The 11,614-nt window shown below is 37.0% G+C and overlaps 2 protein-coding genes and 1 pseudogene across 2 annotated transcripts; 2 read left to right on the forward strand and 1 right to left on the reverse strand.

Moving 5' to 3' along the window:
- The first annotated feature begins 681 nt into the window (after positions 1 to 681).
- LOC104756425 (WUSCHEL-related homeobox 14-like) lies at positions 682 to 2,167 on the forward strand. Its single transcript, XM_019239268.2, has 2 exons — positions 682 to 952; positions 1,600 to 2,167. Exons 1-2 carry the CDS (start codon positions 790 to 792, stop codon positions 2,031 to 2,033), a joined length of 597 nt encoding a protein of 198 aa, XP_019094813.2. The 5' UTR covers positions 682 to 789; the 3' UTR covers positions 2,034 to 2,167.
- Positions 2,168 to 2,624: 457 nt separating this feature from the next.
- On the forward strand, positions 2,625 to 3,457 carry LOC104759312 (putative WUSCHEL-related homeobox 10 pseudogene; annotated as a pseudogene).
- A 68-nt stretch (positions 3,458 to 3,525) lies between these two features.
- LOC104756426 (uncharacterized) lies at positions 3,526 to 11,448 on the reverse strand. The gene is made up of 29 exons (XM_010479019.3): positions 10,854 to 11,448; positions 10,683 to 10,764; positions 10,514 to 10,589; positions 10,340 to 10,404; positions 10,205 to 10,252; positions 10,014 to 10,114; positions 9,798 to 9,939; positions 9,602 to 9,663; positions 9,440 to 9,513; positions 9,290 to 9,360; positions 8,799 to 8,886; positions 8,637 to 8,715; positions 8,460 to 8,549; positions 8,268 to 8,376; positions 7,827 to 7,920; positions 7,669 to 7,752; positions 7,398 to 7,554; positions 7,107 to 7,288; positions 6,876 to 6,920; positions 6,714 to 6,742; positions 6,505 to 6,626; positions 6,364 to 6,411; positions 6,128 to 6,252; positions 5,922 to 6,056; positions 5,600 to 5,832; positions 4,498 to 5,374; positions 4,314 to 4,385; positions 4,005 to 4,127; positions 3,526 to 3,922 (listed from the first exon to the last, which is right to left on the reverse strand). The coding sequence occupies exons 1-29, from the start codon at positions 11,233 to 11,235 to the stop codon at positions 3,878 to 3,880; spliced, it is 3,840 nt and encodes a 1,279-aa protein (XP_010477321.2). The 5' UTR covers positions 11,236 to 11,448; the 3' UTR covers positions 3,526 to 3,877.
- Positions 11,449 to 11,614: the final 166 nt, after the last annotated feature.

Here is an 11,614-nt window from a genome sequence, read left to right on the forward strand (position 1 = left end):
GTTTATACTTTATAATCAAAGAACCTTTTTGGTCAAATTCATACAGTTTCTTCTTAATCAACAAAGAAAAAAAAAAAAAAAAGCATGCTCTTCTTCCCTTTGTTCTTAATAGTTTAATCATTAGTCATAAGTCACAACGATAATATTTTATATTGTGCTGTGATTAAGCCTTGCTTCCGGCTTTACCTAACCAATATATATATAAGTAAGTTACACAGACACTGTTTGTGTTTCCTAGCTCTACGAATACAACAAGCTACTACTGATGTAAATAATACCTAGAATTGAGTAGGTTATTTTTCTATATAAGTTTCCTGTCTTATTATGTCATCAACACATAGGATTGAGATCATCTTAGATATTATAGGATTAACACATTTTTTTCTTTTTCTTTTATATATCAAATGGTGGATAAATTGACCCGTAAAACTTGATTAAAATGTAGAGTTTCTAACACAAAATAGTGAAAACACAGTTGACCAAAGTTTATCCTATTTATGACCATATAACCAATCTAAAATTTCCTAATTCGGGATTATAATCTTTTTTCTTCTAAATACTTGTCATCTAATAAACTAGTAACTGAAAAAAGATATAAAACCGGTCTAATTGATCATTAGTCAAGAGATCTTTTGCAAAAAAAGTGTTTTAATTTAACGGTAACAAATAAATTAAAGATCCACTTTATTCATAAACAAAAGAATATATAAATATCATTTCACTTTCTCATTGTCTTCTTAATATAGTTAAAGGAAAACTGAAAAGGAGAAAAGCAAAGTGATAGAGGAGATGGAGAGAGAGATGCAAAACGATGCCTATAATGGAAGAGGGAGAGTGATGACGGAGGAGCAGATGGAGATTCTCCGTAAGCAGATCGCCGTTTACGCCGTTATTTGCGACCAGCTCGTCCTCCTCCACAACTCTCTCTCTTCTTACCATCCATTCTCATCAGGTACACTTACTTCTGCTTTAGCTCTCTTTCTATATGAACACACACACACATATGTTCTTTTGATTTACAGACTATCACTTTATATGTTTTTAATCTTTACGAAAGACGACCATATGAACTTCTAAACGGTAGTAAAACAAGTGTTTCAAGAAGAAAGAATTTAAACGCAGCGTTTTGAGATGCAAACGTTGTTTCCAACCATACTGTTTACTCATGGAGCTGCTAGCTTAGTGTCAGTGAAAACTGTGTTTGTTTGTGTTTGGTATATAACACACGAACTCAAACACACTTTTCTATTTAGTGTTCGCTGCATAACCTTGAATTCAGTTTAACATGATCTTGGACATTCGAAGACAGTTTAGCGATAGCATTGATCAATTGCTAAATATATTTATTATTATTCAATATTCTTCTAAAGTATTGCTATCTATAAAATATAGTTTTATGATCAATCGCTAAGAGTCTAAGCCTTAGACCTCACCTAACAGTTTGAGTATAACCAACTCGTGGTTGGTATTGTAGAAGCTTAGCTTGAATAGAGTTAGCGGTTTGTGGTTTTGATATATAATACACATATTTGTACTTAAAAGAACCTTAACGGTCACGTAACTGATATTTTTTTTGATAATGAATTGAGAATAAAAAAGGAATGAGGCCAATGGTCGGTGGATACTTTGATCCGATGGGGTCATCGTCAAGTTCTCATAGGATATCGTCTAGGCACCGGTGGACTCCGACTTCGACGCAGCTTCAGATACTCGAGAGCATTTACGAGGAAGGAAGCGGAACACCGAATAGACGGAGGATCAGAGAGATCGCGACAGAGCTGTCTGAACATGGACAGATCACGGAGACAAATGTCTACAACTGGTTTCAGAACCGGCGAGCTCGGTCCAAACGCAAGCAGCCTCAAACGACGACGACGGCTAATGGTCAAACTGATGATGTGGCTGTGACAAAGGAGGAGAGGAGAAGTTGTGGAGATTCTGGTGGATTAGAGTCTTATGAGCATATACTCTTCCCAAGTCCTGATTTAGGGATTGAGCACTTGTTGAGTATAGGGAAATTTCTGGAGAGTTAAATTCGTATAGATCACTGACATGAAGGCACGATGAAGATCTCTAATCTATTTTATTCTCTCAATTTCCATAAAACAGAAAATTGTGTGTGTGTGTGTGTGTGTGTGTGACATTAACAAGAAGTCTTTTATTGTAATTTTGTGTTCCTCAAATTGATCATACATGCCATCTGATTCAGCATCAGAAATCAAAGTGATATCATCTACGGTTGATATATATTGGCCGGTATATCTCGGTTAAAATGAAGTGGAAATAATTTTGACAAAAACCGAACCTAGTTAATTATGGCCATAGCTTTTTTCGTTGCTATTAAATTTATTCTCATCTCACAAAAGTCATATAAAATCGGATATTTGGTTATATGACCACAAAAATTATAATCTAATTCTATCAATTATAATGCAATTATATCTCACAATTACCTCAGTTAATTTGGTAATTGAGAAAAAACAAATCGGACCAATTGATCCTATTCAATTAAATCTTTCCAAAAATGTGTTTTGAGTCCAAACGGTAACAAATAAACTAAAGATTTGTTTATCATTGTCGTCTTCTTCATCATATGATAGAAAGGAGAGAGGAGAAAGCAAAGTTGTGAAAGAGGAGATGGAGCAAGGGAGCCTAAACGGTACGTATGATGGTAGAGTGATGACGGAGGAGCAGATGGAGACTCTCCGTAAGCAAATCGCCATATACGCTATAATATGTGATCAGCTCGTCGTCCTACACAATTCGCTCTCTTCTTTCCCTCCTCTCTCATCAGGTAAGTACACTTCTCTTCTCTCTCATGAACTCCATAGTTGTATTTGGAAGAAACTTAAAGGTCACGTAAACTGAATATCTTTATGGTAATGGTTTGAGAAAATACACTAGGGATGAATCTGATGGGAGGAGGATACTTTGATCCGATGGTGGCATCGTCAAGCGCTCATGGTATGTCGACTCGTCATCGATGGACTCCAACGGCGAAGCAACTTCAGATTCTTGAGAACATTTACAAGGAAGGAAGTGGAACACCAAATCCACGGAGGATTAAAGAGATTGCTACGGAGCTGTCGGAGCACGGACAAATCATGGAGAAAAATGTCTACAATTGGTTTCAAAACCGGCGAGCTCGGTCCAAACGTAAGCAGCCTCAGACGACAACGGTGACTGGTCCGACCGATGATGCGGCTGTGACGACTGAGGAGAGGAGTTATGGAGATTCTGGAGGGTTTGAGTCTTATGAGCATATACTCTTCCCGAGTCCTGATAGAGGTAATATCTAAAAATATGATATTCTCTAATGGTTTGCTCTGTTTTTGATGCCTACCGTATAAGGTTTTATAATAAAGAGATGAAATCATTTGAACATTTTGTGTTTTCAGGGATTGAGCATTTGTTGAGTAGGGAGAAGTTTATGGAGAACAAATTTCCTACAGGCTGACGTGAAATAAAGACGAAGAACTCCTAATATCTTCACTCTGTTTTCACTAAACTAAACCAATTATTTGGTTGTCTCAATAAAAGAATATTATATTATCTATGAGAGTGAGCTTTAACAAGTCTATTTAGTGTAGAATTTGTTTTTCACAAATTTACGTTTGACCTTCTACGAATGTAGTATGTACATATAACCCACCATGAACAAAGGGATTGCCACGACCTGGACATAAATTAAGTTCCGAACGAAGCTGGCCAAGTTTAGACGCAAAACCAATTTTCTTCAGCCACATGATGACATGAGCAAAGTTCTTTGGTTCACATCTGTTTATGACAACTTGGTGCCGCTGGTTTTGCTGCCTTGACTATCCCTCATTATGAATCAGACCGCTTCTGCTTGCTGAGGTATGAAAGCATCCTCTTTCTAGGTCTTCTTGCTTGTTGGCAAATTGCGTTTTGGTAGTCTCAACTGCACATACATACAAATGAGGTGTGGGATTAGACTAACGGTGTTAACAGAAACCAGAATGCATGTTATTATCTTTACAGACCTTTGATTTTGTAGTCCTCCAGCCTCCTGAAACTTGCTGCTGAATTGGGGAGTATGCAAATCTCTCTATTGACTCAAGCATATCACTCTTATCCACAGCTGCATTAGTGTCAGCAAGAGGTTCCTACAATACCATTAGGTTATTAATATTTATTCATACAACTTTACACCTGTCAAGCTTTGTCCTCAAAGCATTAAAATCATTTCAGTGCTATATTAAAATATTTTGCATCTCCATTAATTCCAAACTTAAACCTCAAATTGCTTCTAAAGACTTAAGGGTATGTAAGTAGCAGATATACAAGACTACCTTGTGCTTTAAGACCGTTTCTTTGCTTGCAGCATCATTCGTGACTTCTAGATGATCAGCAAAGAACAAAATCTGCAAACAAGTAGATTAGATTTTGATATTAGGAAGAGCTCAAGACAATGCAGCCAATCATAAATGAGAGATACTTAAGCACTCTAAGGAATCACCACTGAAGTCAACTTACTTTACTCAAAAACTGGACATTTGATGAATCAGTAGCCATGACTTGCACTCCGAGACATATGTTTGGGATACTGCAGAAAGGGCAACAGATAGTATTGAAAACACATCCATCTTGCTCGCACCAAATACCCTGACCTTTTGAGCCTTCAAATTTTCTGCAGAGTCTCTGATTAACCAATGAGCAATCTGTCATGATAATTGAAACACTTGTTGGCATTTCTGCAGCAGCAGTTCCTGATGTTTTTTTCAGAAGAGACAGCAAATACTTTTTGGACGACGAAGTCAACAAGCAGTTGAGATAAGAGTCATTCTCAGGTAGACCTAATGGACTTTTGCAGAGCAAACAAGATAGCTGCACTTTCTGATTTACTTCTGGAAAAGAATATATGTTGTAGTTTTGGGATCTTGGTTCGGTGCTCCCAAACCCAAACTCAATTCTTCTTGTTAAACTCGTGTGATCTGAGGGTCCTCTAGTATTAGGTGCATCACTGTTTTCGTCTTCAAGGTTAATGACAGGAGAGCTAGTAAACTTTCTTCTCTTCAAAGCTTGTGAATTAACGCTCATGTTGAAAGATGACTCTGCTTCTGGAGTCGAACTACGGATGTCACCGAAAGAATTTCCCTCAGGATTTGCTACTACGGATGACTCAGCTCCAAGAGGAGATTTTCTAAAATTTGGAGTAGATATATGCCGCTTTAATAATTGATCAGGAGACCTCGGAGATCTCAGACCTATTGCTGCTGGACTAGAGCTTTCATTCATCGAGCAAGAACATGGACTGGCTACTGATATCCCATTGATCATACCAGAGGTCTCCTTGACAAAAGATGTTTCTGGATCTTCATCACCGTAGGTCACTGATGACACCTCGCAATACCTGCACATGACAGTTGTTAAGTCTTCTTAAAGATCTGCAAATATAAGCTTACAATCTGCAGTTTATCGATACAATGTTCACATTACATGCTAGTTTTTGTAGTTGAAGCTAACACTAACAAACATGCTACTTTGTAACACTCTTTAAGAATTAAACTTGAGATAGAAATGGTGCAAATCAAATATATCTAGATTTGTATAAAAAGAACTTGTCTGATATTGTTACCCAGTCTCAGGTTGGACACCGCACTCAAGATCAATAACGTCTTTGTAGCGTTCAGCTTCCTCTTTAATTTGAATGAATGTCTGAGTAGAATGCCGTACAGATATTGAATCTTCAGCTATTTTTGGTTTCACATCTTTGTGATCCAAAAAGGCCTTGGTTTTGTTCATAAAAGGATATTTTGTATACGAATCTGTGCGATCCTCCACGTCTACCACCTTCCTACCTGCGATATCCTGCACACAAATTCATTATCAATAACAAAATGAATTCATAGAGAACACCCAACAAAGTAAAAAAAAAAACGTTTGCTTTTAAAATATACTTTTGGTTCCACATGACTAGATTTGTTCTGAATCTGATTTTCCTTCCTTCTGTATTCTTTGCTTTGGTTTTCCGAAGAAAAGTTCTTCTCAACAGTATAATCCTGGGACGCAGACATCTTACTGTCAAGTCGCTCCTGCATAAAGTTTTCAGCGTTTTAATGACTATGTAATAAAGTTTCAAGGACCAGAATGAGATGGTTTGAACCTTGGCACTTTTGAAAAATGATCTTAACCCTTCCATAGATACTTCAAAATTATCATACAGTTTGATAGACTGCCTTAGCCACTTTGAAATAGACGTTCTGTTCCTTTCTTCTTTGTATCGCTCATCTGGACACCAAAACAAGGCAACCTCAGAGCTATGATAACCATAGTGAACAAAACGTACATAAATAAAGTTGAGCAGTTACTATCCACAGATCACTGATATGTTATTATTACCCAAAAATATGATGGCACCATAATCAAACCTATGCCGGATACATCGCCCTGTAAAGAAAAACACCATGACAGAATATCCTGTTACAATATTAAAATTGACTGGAAGAACCAATTGACAACATGTAAGTTATTACATAGCACCTGCTGCTTGATTTAAAGCACGATAGGCCTGTTGGCAATACCAGTCACTCCCTCCAAGAAGGTTTTTAGATGATTTGTAGGTATCATTATATTTCTTCTTTAGTCCGACTTGAATATCATGCCTAGCAAGAAAGTGATTAATTAAAAACTGCTCCTTGAAGATGGATTTGGAACGAAGCTGAAAGATTTTAGGAAAATAGAATTCTTACAAGTTTGGAAATGGAATGCCGACAATTATCTGTATGTAATCATCAAGGGTTAACAGCCCATTTATCAAAAATATCCTAAGCTTCTATTGCAGCAACGGACTACATTGATTGACATCCACATAAGAAAATAAAATACCAAGACAATGCAGTTAAAAAGGATACCACTGCCCTGGCGTTGTCATCAGCAAAGTCAATCCCTTCTGAAACCTATTAGAAACATAGACTTTAAACTCAAATAAGTTATCAAGTTTTCAAATATGTTATGTGAAAACTACGAGATACCCATGTCATGCTCATAGAGTCCAACGACACGAGATTGGATTGCTTTTTAAATATTGAACATTATATATATATATAGAAACCATGACAAGAAAAGAAAAAGAAAAAACAAACCTTTCCTCTACACACTGCAAGAAATGCAGCTCCTTTCTTAGAATCATCTTGAGTCTCAGTTTTAATAGTCCATGCTTTCTTAACTCTTTTATTTCTTCCAGTGAATCTATTCTTCCCACGTATAGAATCATAATATCCCTTCAGAACAGAATCAAATTCTTCCTGGGCTCCTCCTCTTGGTTCTGCAACCAAGGATTCTTATTTCAAATTTTTGACAAGAAAAAAAAAAGCATAACAATAGGATTTGCTACAACAATTTTTACATGATCACAGATGAAAAATATTACTTACCAACAAAAAGGTCCTTTTTCAAGCAAAGCCGAGACCATTGCCCAGTTTCACGCCAACGTGTGCAGAGTTTTTCCATCAACTTATAGCTTGGAAAGAATACAAGGGAGCCACCTGGTACAACAGCGCAAATTTCTTCCAACGATTTCCCTAAAGCATCCTTCAAACAAAAGTAGAGCATACGTTTACAAACACACAAAAGTAATGCATTACTGTACAAAAACACATATACATGCAAAAATAGATTGTGCCAGTGACAAAAAATCCCCGGTACCTGGAACTCATATGCATCAGCTGTTTTATAACTTGCATTTAGAGGATAATTACCAGGACCAATGGAGATTGCACCAGCCCACACCTGGAACAAAGATTTTGTTAAATCATACATTCAGTTCTGAAAACGGTTGCTACGTAGAGAGCTTTAGTCAGAACCTGCAGATTAACATCAATCACATGTGGAGCCTCTAAACAAGTGCCAAACTGCATCCCAAGTTCAGATGAGAAAGAATTCATCGGTGACAAAGTCCTATATTTCACAACCAAGAAATTCAAACTTACTCATTCCTGAAAAAGATGGCTCAAGAAACATATAATTTAGCAAATGGGTTAAGGAGGAGAGTAGAATGGTATGCACATAAAGAATGTGATGTACAAAAAGGACCACATTGATCACTGGTAGTAACCAAACTTAACAAAAAAGATGAGTAATGTCATTGTACATTGATGAGGTTGTGGTTTTTACAGAACCTTATATAATGAAGTAAAAAGGTGTTATTACTTGCCAAAATATCAGATGAAAAAGGTGTACATGACTTGAAAAAGGATCACATAATTCTTTGCAGTAGCAATATTAAGAAACAGGATACTGCTTACCCAGATGTTAAAATGATGGATAGAGATATATCAGCTAAGTCTTTAAAAACAACCGAAGGATTCATGCACCACAAACTGAAAGTATGCGTCCATGTACCAGAAGAATCTCCTGCAGCCCAATAGAGCAACAATGAACACCTTTTTTTATTACAGATGGGTAAACTTTTCACACATTCGGCTAAAAAGTTGTACCTCTTTTAGTAGAGCGTTGTAAACCCAGTTGGTAATCTAGGATGTGACTTCCATTTCTTGAAAAGAAGTACGTAAGTGAAGAGAACAACTCTGCATGAATATGATACAATAAGCTCTCATCCTCGAAACGATATCACAGGAAACAATGCTTAATAAAGTTAGGGAGACGCAAAAAACCTTCTAGTGTCAAGACAGATAACCCACTCAAATAAAGCATATCTGATTCCATTTCTGCTTCCTTTGATGTTCTGATTGCCTAGAACAGCAATCACAATTGCACATTCAAGCATCATATAAAGCCTGTGGGCCTAACCAGATAACGTTGAAGAAATGACTTACCTTTGTAAAGCATTCCAATAAGATTGGGAAGCATTCACGAGAGATATTAGATTCCTCAAGCTCTCTTAAAGCTTTGTCTCCGGTCCAACTGCAATCATGTCATTGTGGAATTAGTGCGATGCTTGATTACTGTTTTATAAACATGGTTTCCTACTTAATTTGATATTCTTTTGGGAAAAAAAAGTTCCAATACCAATGGCTCGACCATTATTTCTGGTAACACTACATGAAACTCATCACTAAATAAAATATACTACAATGCAGATTATGCCTACATGCAAATATATGCACAAATTTTTCGGGTGGGTTAACAGAGGATCTATATCTACTACATTTTAGTCAAGAATGCTACATAAAATATGTATAGCTAGTAAGAGTCGTCCAAACAAAACTAGTTCTCATGGAGACTAAGAAAACCAAGACTATAAACAGTTGCAACCCCTTTCAAATTCTACAGTAAAGTAAATGATTGGAAGAAGAGTTTAACTTACCTAGAGAAATAGTGCTGGAAATCACGTTTTGCTAATGAATCCTTTTTTCTTCCAATCCAGCTTATCAATCCCTAAATACATAGACCAATCAATATTAAAACGTAGTCAGCAAAGATGCATCTCAACATTAGTTTGCAGTTAATGACTTACATCTACTACTTCACACAAGGGTTGATATATCATTGGCTGTGCCACGCTCATCTGTTCTAGTTCATTCTGCAATTCTGCATAACACATAAACCACATTAGTAAATTAAATGTCAGTGAACCAAACCATGAATAAGTGCAGGAATAATTTTGAGTAGTTTATACTGAAAAGAGTCTCTTCTTCTAAGTTAATGCTTCCTGCTTCACGAGCAATGTCTTCCATATTGCTGTGGACAGTGAAAGATTTAGTAGACGGCCGTATCATCACATCACAAGCATGCTAAGAAACCTACAAACTCATGTTTCAACCAGAAAATTCTATGTGTAAATATATTAAAACCAAGAAGATTCTGAAACTTACTGAGCTTCATCAAAAATTATAATCGCTCCTTTTAGATCTACTTCAACTCCTGCTCGGATGACAGGATTAACTATATAGGAGTAAGGACAAAACACCAATTGTGCATTCTCCGCCATTGACCAGGAAGCATAATATGGGCAGCCTACAAGAAAGTTATTAGAGATTAAGAAATAGAAAAGTTCAATCAATAAAAGTAAACAATAAACCAATTCTAACCTCTAACGTTTTTTCCAACTTTTACAAGATCTTCAATATCATGAACCTCATTGTGACCTCTAGGCTGAAGTGATGGATGAGATGTGATTTTATTGACGTTCCTGGAAGTTAAGGAAAACAGTTACATGGTTTGAAAAGCTAACAACAAAAGAGGTAAAAAAAAAGAACTTATATTATCAGGAAAAACTCACTTGAATTCAGAACATTGTATGTTTCCCTTATCTTTTAGGAGCAACCGACTAGAAAATGATTAAATGTTAGTTAGTATAGAGAATATGCTTAACTGAAAAGAATAATGAGATGATATGAATGTGGATGAAACTCACCATTCATCATCGACATTGTCTTTCCCATGTACATTACGATTAGTACAGTAATGTTTTCGTGAAGCCTTACACAAAGAAGACAGACACAGGTGGAAGAAAAAACACCTTTTAGTATCTTGATTAAACGCAAATAGGCAAGTCCACAAAAAGAGAGCAAAATCAAATTGAACATACCAATACAGCCATGGGCACTCTATAACCAGTTTTCCGATACTCACGAATCACTTGAGTAATCTGAGAATGAGTTCGTCTACAGAACAAAAAAGCAAACAATCAATACCAAATACTAAACACAAAATTTAATTCACAATATCTCCAAGATTACTTATATAAAGCTGCTTACGAAGCATAGTATATGGTAGGAATTTTAGTTCTCTTCTTAGTTGCAGTTTCAGCTTGCTCCACTTTTGTAGATGCAGGAGTATCTAATCAGAGATAAACCACGAATTAAAAACTAATACACTAATTAAGAAAGCCCAAATCATTCATTAAGGTACATCTTAATTTCACGAACCTGAGGGCTGCGTCTCCGGTATGAACCCACCTCCGTGATTCAATGGATCGGTGACTGCTTCCGGCGCAGCTTTCGAATGAGTCAAATTCCCTTTCAGAAGCCGAGATTTATAGTTCTGTTGCCAAGCGAGAACAGAGCAGAGCAAAGACAGAGATTTGCCAGTACCAGTGGGAGACTCGAGTAACGCGTGGCTGTGACCGTCTCTCTGGGCTCGATCTAGCGTAGATATGACCCGGCTCATGAACGCAAGCTGGGTTCCGTATGGTTGATAAGGGAATTCGACTTGAAGGCCTCCGATTTGGTAGACATTTTTAGGGGTTTTGGGGTTTAGGGTTTGTTTCAATTCGTCCTTCGAATCCGATTTAATGGTTGAGGAAACCATCTTCTTCGTCGAGTGTCTCTTCGGGGGTCGGTGAAGGGGAGAAAAATGAGAACTTACGAGAAGTGAAGTTCGAGGATTTCGCGTTGTTGATAAATGGGCGGGAAAATTCGATACCTTTTCGAGTTTTCTCTTCTTTTGGCGCCCGCCATTGTTATTGTCTGCGAGCTTCACTGGTAAGCTGAGACACTAAAAACGACGTACAGTTCTTATTGTTTAAGAGAGAACGGCAATACTTCCGTACTCAGCGTGATAATGGACCACAAGTGGGCTTATTAAGGCCCAATTTTCGTAGAGGTTATTGAGTGTGACCATTTACAAATAAACCGTTGATTGCCCCCTAGGCCCTAGTTTATATGATTTGAAGGGAAAACATAATTGA

Source organism: Camelina sativa, chromosome 17, assembly GCF_030686135.1.
Source record: "Camelina sativa cultivar CO46 ecotype springtype chromosome 17, ASM3068613v1".
NCBI classification, from domain to species: domain Eukaryota; kingdom Viridiplantae; phylum Streptophyta; class Magnoliopsida; order Brassicales; family Brassicaceae; genus Camelina; species Camelina sativa.